The 13,025-nt window shown below is 45.2% G+C and overlaps 1 protein-coding gene across 1 annotated transcript; it reads right to left on the minus strand.

The window, feature by feature from the left end:
- Nucleotides 1-4,739: 4,739 nt before the first annotated feature.
- On the minus strand, nucleotides 4,740-12,539 carry LOC146008067 (syncytin-1-like). The gene is made up of 2 exons (XM_083146981.1): nucleotides 12,100-12,539; nucleotides 4,740-7,447 (listed from the first exon to the last, which is right to left on the minus strand). Exon 2 carries the CDS (start codon nucleotides 7,086-7,088, stop codon nucleotides 5,103-5,105), a length of 1,986 nt encoding a protein of 661 aa, XP_083003107.1. The 5' UTR covers nucleotides 7,089-7,447; nucleotides 12,100-12,539; the 3' UTR covers nucleotides 4,740-5,102.
- Between the last annotated feature and the right edge of the window lie 486 nt (nucleotides 12,540-13,025).

Below are 13,025 nucleotides of genomic sequence, written 5' to 3' on the forward strand. Positions count from 1 at the left end.
AAGGTTAGGCTGCAATTAGGGTTAGGGTCGGATTATGCGGAAATTCGGGTTAGACTGCATATAGGGTTAGGGTTGGATCAGGTTGCAATTAAGGTTAGCCTACAATTAGGGTTAGGGTCAGATTATGCTGCAATTTGGGTAAAACTGAAGAAAGAATCGTATTAAGCTTCAATCAGGGCAGTGGCTGAAGTTAGTGGTGGGCCTGGATGTTACAATATGCTGGGACCCCTACACCTTGAAACTTATACCCCTTTCACACTGACAAATATTTCCCGGGAAACTGGTCATGAACGTGCAACAACCCAGGAAACTGGTCAGCGTGAAAGGGTCCCGAACAATTATCCCGGGACCAGCGTTCCGGTATTTCAACCCAGGTCTTGACCAGGTTTGGACCCACAACGCTCGTGGGTCCAGGAGCAGCGTGACTCAGGTCCCGTTCACTGCACTGTAAAGGCGCTGTTGGGAGATGCCCGGGTTTATTCTGGGTCGGGCAGCTGATGTGAAAGCGCTTCCAAGCTGGATCGCACCCGGGATTATGTACCCGGCTTGCAAGTGCATTCCAGTGTGAAAGGGGTATTACTGACACACTCACAAACATCCTTACCTAAATCCCCCAGCAGTGGCGTAACTATAAATCTTGCTCCCCCTTGCCAGGGCCGGCGCTACCCACTCAGCAGCTCCTGCAAAGCAGGGAGGCGCCATGCTGAAAAGGCGCTGTCTCCCTCCCTGCTCTGCTAAAGCTGCCTCAGCCCTCACTGTCACTGCCTCCTGCACGCCGCCCACAGCGCCTGTCTGACAGCGGGCGGGCGGCAGTATAAAGAGCTGCACCACGCCCGCGCACACACTATCCTCCTCCTGCGACCTGCCTTCTCTCCCTCACAGACACTTGCGCTGAGGAATGTAGCGCTGTCTGTGAATGCCTGGATGACATGTCATGTCCGGATCCGCCCCCTACCCATTGCTCCCTGCGCCTGTTAGCTGTCAATCAAATGACGAACAGGCAGCAGCGCCGCCTCCACTTCCTTCCCTCTTCTCAGTGTGCTGTGGCAATGCCACTGCCAGTCCTCAACACTCCGTCCCCTCTATCTCCTCCCCTCTTCTTCCATCTCCTCCTTCTCTTCCCTCCTTTCCCCCTCAGTCACAAGTGCTGCTTTCGGATCGCATCACACACACATTGCAAGATGGCACACACGAGGCAAGATGTGTATTGCCCCCCCCCCCCCCCTCATACACACACAAAACCTTATATAAAGTATATACACTGTATATTCTGTATGTATGTTATGAAATATAACAGGCATATATACAGTATATCTATAGAGAGAGAGATAGAACACATATTTCAGAATTCTGAAGTGATATCAATGGCTTTCGATTAATGGATTTAAAAATGCAGGGGAGGAGAGGTGCCCCTTGAGAGCAGGAGCCCGGCGGCAGATCACTTCATTGCCTCCCAGAGTTCTGCCTCTGATGCCGTGTGATGCGATGCAATCTAGCCCATAACGTATGTGATTCTCACAGCGTGTATGTTCACCTTCAGTGCCTGCAACATTTTGGGGACAAAGCACTGAGATGGTGTATGCATACATGCACATGCACCTGAGATCATCCATAGGATCGCATGTTGCATACACTCCCACAATCGGGCTGCAGCTTGTTGCAATGACAATGTGAAAGGGTGCAAAATGTATGGTTTGCAGGAGGGCGCCGGACACCCTAGCACCGGCCCTGCCCCTTGCCATAAAATTTTGTGGCGCCCCTCCTCCCCCCCCCATATAAAAAATACAGTGCACTCCGTAAGAGAGACATGTAATCTCACAAGGAATGGGCATGATCACACAATAGTAATCCCATTCCAAAGTACAGCACACAGTAGCACAACAGAACCAGTGGTGTAACTAGCCATTTTGGTACCCTGTGCCAGAAAGGGAATTGGTGAGTGCCCCACCACCACACTTAAAATTTAGGAGCGATGCTTCATGGGGAAGGGGCGTGGCCATATAAAAGCACTAATAACATCGTAATGCCCATAACACATTATACCACACACAGTAATGCCAGGGCCGGTGCAAGGCTTCTCAGCACCCTAGGCAAAACATCAACCTACTCCCCCCCCCCCCCCCAACAAAAAAAAAATCCCCCCCATTTATTTTTAGATCATGTGGTCATCCAATCCCCATGACACCCCCCCCCCCCCCGTAAGGTGGCCAAGTCCCCTGCTTTTCCTCTGCACCCTCCCCTTCGCCACCGACAATAGAGTACAAGGAGGAGGGTGCAGCAATGTAGGAAGTACAGAGGTGAGTTCTTAGAAGTTCCACAGCCTCCACCTGCGTTAAGTACAACAAGGATCCTCATAGACATCCTTGATTTTTTGATTTGCAGACTTGGTGGCGCCCCCCAGATCCCGGCGCCCTAGGCAGCTGCCTAAAGTTGCCTAGTGGTAGAGCCGGCACTGAGTAATGCCCATTATGTATTATGCCACACAGCGTAATGCTCCTTACACAATATGCCGCACACCATAATTCCCATATAATATTTACGACACACATTATGCCCCGAGTACACCTACATATGACAACATAATGCCCAGAGTTACGACAGTAGTAGCGCAACTTATACTGTACATAACGACCACACCAGTTGCCGACAGTAGTAGTATCACAACTTATACATAATGCCCACACCAGTTTCCGACAGTAGTAGCGCTGCTTATATGTAACACCCACACCAGTTGCCGACAGCAGTAGCGCTGCCTATACATATGACCACACCAGTTGCCGACACATATGCCCACACCAGTTGCCGACACGAGTAGTGCTGACCATATATATGCCCACACCAGTTGCCGACACTCGTATCACTGCCTATACATATGCCTACACCAGTTGCTGACACTAATAGCGCTGCTTGTACATATGCCTACACCAGTTGCTGACACTAGTAGCTCTGCCTATACATATGCCCACACCAGTTGGCAACGCTAGTAGCCCTGCCTATACATATGCCCACACCAGTTGCCGATGCTAGTAGCGCTGCCTATACATATGGCCACACAAGTTGCCGACGCTAGTAGCGCTGCCTATACATATGCCCACACAAGTTGCCGACGCTAGAAGCGCTGATTATAAATATGCCCACACCAGTTGCCGACACTAGTAGCGCTGCCTGTACATATGTCCACACCAGTTGCCGACACTAGTAACGCTGCCTGTACATATGTCCACACCAGTTGCTGACAAAAGTAGCGCTTCCTGTATATATGTCCACACCAGTTGCAGTACACTCACATTTTACTCAAGTAGATCAGGGCACTTCAGGCTGGCAGCTCATCCTGTCCTTCTTCTTTTTTCCATCAGACAGAATAAATATATATATATATATATATATATATATATATATATATATATATATATATAAAGGACACTCTCTCTCCTGTTCCCTCCTGCTGGCTTCCCGGCTCCTCTGGCCTCTCCAGGCTCCAGCATGTGCCGTGATGATGTCACACCCATAGGAGCAGCTGAAGCTGAGGCAGGGACCAGCAGGCACTGCTGCTTCCCCTGCCTCAGTCTGACACTCCAAGGACACGCCCCCGGCCACCCTCCCATTGGATATCTCGCCTGCACTCCCTCCCTCCCATTGGGCAACCCACCCGCCCGTCGAATAATTATTATTATTTTTTAATGACAGATACACACTGTCATGGCCGCGCCGTGATCAGCGAGCGCACGGGCAGCGGCAGGTGGCAGCCGGGCGGCTGTGGCACAAGCAGCCGCATCTCTATACTAGTGTAGTCACTTGTCCAGTACCCGGCGCCCATGCAGCCCCCACTCCCCCAAGCAGCAGCGGGGGCTGCCTTACGGTATCTCCACCACTGTCCCCCATAGCCCTTCAGTTCACTTGTGCAGTAAAAATCCACAGGGTAGCTGTAAAGAAAAGAAAATGCATACTCACCTAATCCAGTGTAGACCGGTCCTCTTCGATCCATTCAGGGGTTAAAAAAGAGAACAATCTGCAAAACAAACTGAAAAGAATCCAGAATACACATGCATTCTCTTCCCCCAAATGTAGGGTCTCCATGTAACTTTTGTCATTTGGGAACCCACCAGTCAATCAGGAAGCGACATATATTTGCATTCTTCTGATTGGCTGAACTCCACTGAGCTGTCACTCATAGGCTTCTACATGAAAAAAATATATATATTGCCCTAATTAACCTTTGTGGTTTATGAAAAACCTTTTTGGTTTGTGGTAAACCACATTTTTTCATACTTCTATGGAGATTTTTCTGTGGGGGCAATTATGTAGGCCTATGTTTTATTTTTTTATTGTGGGGCTAATGTGTTTTTTTTTCCTGTGATGGCCAGTAGTTCCAAGGTTTTCCAAGTCACCCAGCAGCAGCACTGTGTATCACCAACTGTCAAATTTTACAAATCCACAGGTGACCTGGAAAATGTGACCTGTTGGGGGTACTTGAGGACCAGGGTTGTGAAACACTGGCCTAGGTGTTTCTTTTTTATTCTACATGTTATTGTGCACATTACCAAAAAGTGTTTTAGATATGTTTTGATCAATCTAAGGCGGTTACAGAGAGTTGGATCATTGTTGGGAAATCGATCATGCGCCGATGTATCGATTTCCTCATATATTAATTACCTTATTTGACCTCAGTGTGAAGACCCCTTAGAGCTCCGTGAGAGTGTAACCTCATATGATATGACCAGTAACGAGGACCACAGATACAAGGTTGAACTCTGATTTAATGATGACGAAAACAACATATTTATACACAACAAACGACGTTGGTTCAATTACATGATTGGTTAATATTTGGTGCAGAGGTAGGGAAATAGCAGTGTCTTTGTGGGGTGGCTTATACATCGCCTTTGTGTAGTATTCATTAGTTATGAGAAAGCACAGAATGTACAGTGTCTAAGGAAAGTAACAAAGTTTATGATAGCAGCGAGTACTGGAAAAGAGCCAGGATATAACCACCTTGAAATCAGCAGGGACAGACACAGAGAAACAAGATGGCTGATTAACCCCTCAATAGAAACAAGATGGCTGATTAACCCTTCAATCCCCTCTTAGAATCAATGTCCTTTTTAGACAATTTGATTCTTGTAGATGGCATCTTGTTTGGTACGATGGATTTTAACATATTCACTATAATCTTCTGGTGAGGGAAGGCTTTTGGCGAGATCAGTGTACATAGCAGGTGTTACATTATCCAGGTACTTGGAACCAATCTTCTTACACATGGGAAAGACACAATATCCTACTATCATAAGTACAATAATTATAATGAGAATAAACATGCCTATTTGTGTTAGTGCGTGTTTCCAATCATTTAACCATCCAAACCAGCTACTCCAGGGGTCCGTGACACCTGAGTTCTTCTTGAGTTCGATGGATAAATCTTCTAGATGTTTAATAGCTAGGGTAGTTTTCCCATTAGGACCTGTGTTGTCTGGGATATAAGTACAGCATCCATCAACCTTACCTATGTACACACAGGTTCCTCCTTTCTCGGCAAGCATCATATCTAAAGCCATACGATTCTGAAATGTCATTTGTGATGTAGCTTCCAACTGTTCAGCAATACCTTTCAAAGCGTCCCTAGTATCATTAACGAAACGCTGTTGATTATAATATATGTAATTTATCCAGTTCACATTTTTATTGATGGTTACCTGGGGAAGCAGGGACTCGAAGCCGGCAGCGACCTCATCACGAGCCTTAAATTCTTTAGGAACTCCCCGGGGAACACCAATAGTGTCTATGTATATGTGTGGATCGAAGCTTTCCTTTGGAGCTTCTCTTTTGTTTCTGGAGTTTGTGGTAGGTTTATTTGTGGGAGGAGGCTCAGACAAATCGGCTGGGAGAATGTGTATGGGCATAATGATCTTTGCCAGGGCACACTCTCCTTTCCAAGGATTGTCCAGCTTTGTCCTGAGTCTCATGTCTCCACAAATAAAATAAATGTCTCCTAATGATTTTTTCATGGTGGGTACACTGATATGTCTTCGTTCAGCACAATACCCATCAGGAAACAATTTCAGATCTACAGTGTTTTGTGCAGTGCTGTTTGAGTAATAACATGTATAATTACCAGGATAAATGGTTATGGTACTACCAGGATTGGTATTCTTTACCATTATGGGATATTCTTTCTTCCATTGTTCACATTTAGTTTCTTCTACAATAGTATCAGTATACAGGCTAAAGAAACATTTATCTTGGTCTGAAGGTATGTGTATGGGCACCGTACCCAAGTGGGGTCTGGATTTTCCACACACATAACAATCAGTTTGATTAACTTTACGTGCATTATATTTCATCCATTCTAGCCAATAATTTACGTCAGATAATCCAGTTTCTATGGATATAGTGTCTTCGTAAGTGGGGTTGTTAATGGCTAACATTTCATTAAAAGTAGTGACATGTGGTTTAAAGAATGATGATGGTGTTTTAGGTTTTACAGTGGTTTTGAGGGCGGTGTATTCTGGGTTATCATACATGTCTTTTAAATGAAATCTTCCCCTTGGGCCCCCGCTTTCTCCTGATTGATATTTACCCATGACATATAGTCCGGCATCGCCGGGGGCTGGGTTTTCTAGGTTAATGATAAATTGGCTATTGCAAGTGCCCTTTTTTCGTAGGGACATACGGGTTAGTAAGGATCGACCATTGGACCATTTATGGATGCCAACATCGGGGTAATATCCCCAGTCTTGGCTGATATCAAAGGCAGTGGTATCTGCTCTAGTGTTCCACCCAACAGCCCCCCATGAGTTGCAAGAATCTCCCCAGTAAGTACTAGTGATACAGATATATACGTGACTTACAGCGTGTGGTGTGTGGTGGATGTTACACAGCCATGGTAGCGGTGGTTCTCCTCGATTCCCGCCTTGATTGTTTGAACAAGATACAATATCACAATAAGAAAATATAAAAGTAGCGACAGTCGTGCTAGAAGAATTATACCAGAAGGTAAAGCGTCCATCATTTTGAGTAATATCAACTTCAGCAAAACAGTTATAAAGAACAAGCCCGAATAAAATCACTAGGGCTAAGGTGGGGGGAGTCATATCCTGTAGCGTCGTCCTTGGCTTCAGAATGTTGTACCCCTGATTCCTCGTCACCTCCAGCCGGCAGGTCTTCTCCAGGTTGGAGGTCAGAGCCACTGGCCCCCGTTATTACCTCTCTCGTCCCGTCTGTGTCAGTCTCGGGATCGGTGTCGACCTCTGTGTTGACGTGTGGTGGAGGTGGAATTTTCTTCACTCTGGATGCAATGGATCCACGTTGGTCCTTCGTCGGTGAGGACAGCCGTCCTGGTGACTGCGACCACTTCTGTCTCTGGTCCGTAGGTGAAGTCTCCGGGGTGCTTGTTTCTCGGCAACACTTTCACTACGACCTTGTCTCCAACCCTGAATGGGTGAGTGGGTATCTGTGGATGAGAAGGATTCTTAAAGATAACATTTTGTTCAACTTCATTAAGTTTCTGTATTAGGGATCTGACATACTCTTCTCTTATTATTTCTAAGTCTCCTTCTGTGGTAACTAAAGGGTTCTTTGCCCAGGGAGTGGGGAAAGGTCTGCCCATCAGTACTTCAAAGGGGGAGTAACCTAGAGTCTTTTGTGGAGTCATTCTCTGTGGGTGATATGGAATGTGAAACTTCCATTCTATTTGCAGTGCTTTGACTAGTTCTGCTGTGACTTTGGCTGTGAAGGCTGAACCTTTATCGCTATTGATTCGGAGCGGGCATCCTCAGCGCGGAATGATCTCTCGCGTGAGTATGCGGGCTACTGTTTTTGCATCTTCTGATTTAATGGGATAAGCTTCCTTCATTATTGATATGTGTAAAATCTATTTGAAGATGTGTGAATGGTGTGGTTGGGTTTTCTAGATGTTGGTGTCTTGCTTTATTTGGGTTGTTTGGGTTGTTTCTAAGACACACTATACATCTACTGATGTACTGTTTTACAAGTTCTTTGGCATTAGTAATGTAGAAATCATTGGAGAGGAGTAAAGTAGTTGTTACTATACTATGGTGTCCTACTCCGTGGTAATGTACTATGAACAATGATGCACTGGTTTGGGGTATACATGGTTTCCCCTCTTTGCAGATTAATCCAGTCCGTGGATTCTTCTGCAGTATTGGATATGTCCAATCTGATAGATCTGAATTAGAGGCAGCAGCCTGTAATTCTGTCAGTAGGTATGTATCATCTAGCGAAGGAGGCGAGATGACAGCAAGAGTGAGGTTATATGTTGCTGTAGTGGCAGCACGTTTAGCAGCGGTATCAGCGAGAGCGTTGCCTTTGCTGATGTCATCCTTTCCTCCAGTGTGTGCTTTACAATGAAGGATGGCAATTTGAGATGGTAATGTAATTGCGTGTAAGAGATCTGTGATGAGTTGCGCATGTGATATGCCTTTCCCATCAGCGCCAGTGAAGCCTCGGCGTTGCCTGAACAACTCCGTAAGCGTATTTGGAGTCTGTGTAAATTGTGACAGGTTTGTTTTTTGTAAGTGTGACAAGCTCGAGTGAGTGCAATGAGTTCTGCAGCTTGTGCTGACTGTAAGGGGACTGTCTTTGCTTCAAGGGTGGTGTTTGGAAGTTTAACCACTGCATATCCTGCCTGGTACGTGTTGTCATTGGGACGGCTGCAGGAGCCGTCAACAAATATTATGTCGGCATCGGGGATAGGCACAGTCGACATGTCTTGTCTGGGTGAAGTTTCTGAGTCAATAGTTAATGCACAATCGTGTTGAGGAGGTGTCTCGTCGTCAGGGCCTCTTAATCCTAAAAGGGCATTGAGTACGGGGACCGGACCTTCAGAGTTTGTTGCATATTTTACAGTGAGAGAAGGGTTCCCTAGTAGGAGTACTTCATAGCCGCTGAGTCTTTGGGCAGACATGTGTTGTGTGTGTAGACCTTTGAGGATGGAGAGGACATTATGTGTGGTATGTAACACAGTAGGATGTCCTAATGTAAGTGATGTGGACATCTCAACAACCATTGCACAGGCAGCCAGTGCTCGAAGACAAGCTGGCATTCCTTGCACAGTGACAGGCATTACCTTTGAGAAGAATGCGACTGGGCGCATTTTGCCTCCATGAAGTTGGGTCAGTACACCCGCCATAGTTGTACATGTGTCCCTTGCAAACAAGTGAAATGATAACATATAGTCCGGGAGACCAAGCGCGGGACTCTGTACTAACATTTCTTTCAATTTTTTAAATGCAGAATACATTTCATCTGACCATTGTATAACCTTGGGTTTGTCTTTGAGTGTGCATTGTCTCAAGATATTATCATAGTAGGAACAATCAGAGATCCACTGTCTGCAGTAACTTACCATACCCAAGAAAGACAACATATCCTTCTGGGTAGTTGGGGTGACCAGGCCCAATACAGACTGTATGCGTTGTGGACTGATTTTTCTTTCTCCCTCAGAGAGTACAAAACCCAGGTAATTGACATGCGTTTTACACCATTGCAATTTTTCTCTTGACACTTTGTGTCCACATTCTGCTAACCAGTTTAACAATGAGATTCCATCTAACCGGCTGGTCTCCTCGGTGACACTACAGAGAAGCAGATCATCTGCATACTGTAGCAGGACAGAACTATGGGGGGGGGTGCCAGGGAGCCAATGTGGCTTGGAGGACTATGCTATAGACCACTGGAGAGTCAATATAGCCTTGGGGTAAACGACACCAGGTTAATTGTTTACCTTCAAATGAAAAAACAAAGAGTAATTGGGTCTCTGTGTCTATAGGAATGCTAAAAATGCGTTTTTCAAATCTATGACATTAAAGTGGGTTGCGTTTGCAGGGATTGCTGAGATGAGTGAATTGATGTCTGGTACTATCTACAGAACAATTAATTAGTTTATTATCTGAGGTCCTGTTGACCATATCTGAGGATTTACAGTGTCTAATTCTGTGTTTGGGTCAGAACTGTCAGTCATGAGCAAGTGTGGTGATGAAACATCAATTCCCTTTCCTGCTTCTGATGGACTAATTATGATTTCTAGCACAGAGAGAAGATCTCTGCCTAGCAAATTGATTGGGCAGTCAGGTATTACAGTAAATTCATGTTTTCCTATGTCATGGCCCTTTAAGGTCAGTCCCTGCCAGTCAATCTGAAATCTGGGGTTGTCTCTTGGTCTGGGTTGACTGGGCTGCATGGGGTTACTGACCTGTCGGGGTTTGTTTGAAGGGAACGTACAGTCTCTAGCCTAATGGCTATCCGTTTCATAATTATAGCAGCTTGTCTGTCTGTTGGGTGGGGGTCCCGCAGGAGCCCTCTGAGGTAGTCTGTCTCTAGGAGGACGGAATGGTTTATTCTGTCTCCTAGGATTGTTTTGATTTTGGAAGCGTGTGAACGGGGTATGTGATGGTGTGACAGTGTTTCTTTTAACTTCAAAACAACCTGCTGCTTCCCCTCCACACAAATGTTTTTCAAAATCCTTTACTGTATCAGAGGTCCGGCAGCAGATTATTAATGAAAGTAGAAACAAGTAAATTATCATTATGCAGAAGCGGCAGACCTTCTTCCTTGGTTCAACACTTCTTGAATCTTTTCCAGAAATTTGTCACTGTTTCTGTTTACATGAAACTGCAATAGGCAGCGATGTTCAGTGTTAGGGAGAGAGAGACCAATACTGCAGCTTCCCCCTCAAACCCCCCTCTTCCAGCAAAGACACAGAAGCCTAGCAGGAATCCGCCGTACACCCTGAGAGCTCAACAGAAAATAGATCTTTCAAAGCTGAACTGGTGTACGGTGATTTCATTCCACATGTCAGTTATCTCCTGTGCTTTGTTAAGGGGATAGTCTGCAGCTGTTTACTATATTGCAGGGATCGGGGTATTAATACTGGGGACTTGATTCCAGTCCCATCTATTATATTGTCCACCTCATGGATTAACAAGGTAATAATTTGTGGGCAACATACTCCTTACATATTTCACTAGGTAATGGGGGTGGATAGACTGTTTTATTCTTACTATTATTTCCACCCATGTCGGGGTATGATTGTGTATCAATGTATTTTTGAATAACGTCTGTGCGCAGATGGCAGCCTAATACAAGGACCGCCTCTACAACAGTACCGTTAGACAGGGACGTGAGTGTAGATTTGAACCTTATAAGTTCACTATTGGCAGATACTATCGTCTCTTTCAGGGTTATGGTACCAGAGTACTATACTACACTGGCAATCTAAACAAGTTCCTATTTGTGGTGTTTAGGATGTGACATATGTGACTATAATATGAGAGCGTGAAAAATTCAAAGTTTACAGACTAGGGGCACTGTCACAGAAAGGCAGGTACACCTATAGCGGCAATCTGCGAGAGTTAGTCTTTGTCTGTTCACTTTTAGAATTATGTATTCACTTTAGACATCTCATAAAATTTTTAAATGTATAATGATTTTGTTAGTGGAAACCACAGACTGTCTACGTGACAGTGGATAGAGTCCAGTGGTTTTGTTGCTGAGAACTGTATGTGAAGCCTCACATTGCGTTACTCCGAGAAGGAGAGCATAAAGTCCGCAAGTCTATTGGCATACAGTAGTCAGATTAGACAAATGGTGAAGTTATTGTGCGTGAACTTACCAGCCGCACGGTTTACAAGGAAATACAGATATCACGAGTGTGTATACTCACCAATCACACAGGGATATTGAATGAAAGAAAAACTTATACTTTAAGACAATACAATAAAGACAATTGGCCAATAAAGAATGGGCGTTCAAAGTGAGGTACTATTTAGACTAAAGACCCCAGGTCTCCTTCGTACTCCAAGTACGGCATCTGATCCCAGATCAGGTTATGTGCACAAAAATAGAAGACTTTAACTTCTATGATAGAAGACTCTAACTTCTATATAAGACATTCAACATACCCCAGGCATGGTGTCACAGGTTCAGGATCGAGTATGTCCGTAACCTCACAACAGATTCAGGCAGACTGTAAAATCTTTATGACATCTGTGTAGGAATGAACCTCGCATCCCGGTGGCCGAGCCCCCAGCTCTGTTGGGAAATCGATCATGCGCCGATGTATCGATTTCCTCATATATTAATTACCTTATTTGACCTCAGTGTGAAGACCCCTTAGAGCTCCGTGAGAGTGTAACCTCATATGATATGACCAGTAACGAGGACCACAGATACAAGGTTGAACTCTGATTTAATGATGACGAAAACAACATATTTATACACAACAAACGACGTTGGTTCAATTACATGATTGGTTAATATTTGGTGCAGAGGTAGGGAAATAGCAGTGTCTTTGTGGGGTGGCTTATACATCGCCTTTGTGTAGTATTCATTAGTTATGAGAAAGCACAGAATGTACAGTGTCTAAGGAAAGTAACAAAGTTTATGATAGCAGCGAGTACTGGAAAAGAGCCAGGATATAACCACCTTGAAATCAGCAGGGACAGACACAGAGAAACAAGATGGCTGATTAACCCCTCAATAGAAACAAGATGGCTGATTAACCCTTCAATCATCAGATGCAGACATAACCTAGTATGAGGGTGGTAATGTTTTTATGTTTAGAGACACTGAATCGCTCTAATTGGAGGCCATATTCAGACAGATGTTCTGCACCTAACATAGGGCTGGTGACAGTTTCAATGGTGCGATGAATAGCGACAGCAGTGGCATAACTATCGTGCTGCAGACCCAGCGGTGACTTGGAGGAGCCAGCACCCGTGGGGTCTGTGAGTAGTGGCGTTCATAAATGATGCCTATGCAGCTGCATTATCTATGCCGTTGAGAGACAGACTCTGGCAGGTAGGGGGGGGCAGCTCTTCTCAGGCTTATCTTGTGTGGTTACAGCCTGAGAGGAGAGAAGCACAATGAGCATTGTGTTCCGACTGTACTGTACAGCAGCGAGGTGAGGGGGTCAGGTGGCCATCAGTATTCATTATAGATGTACATGGAAGCAAGAAGCTGGGCCTGTTTGGGTCTGCACACTTAGGGGGTTTTAAATTTGCCTGTGATGT

Source organism: Crinia signifera, chromosome 6, assembly GCF_055691185.1.
Source record: "Crinia signifera chromosome 6, ASM5569118v1, whole genome shotgun sequence".
Classification (NCBI taxonomy): domain Eukaryota; kingdom Metazoa; phylum Chordata; class Amphibia; order Anura; family Myobatrachidae; genus Crinia; species Crinia signifera.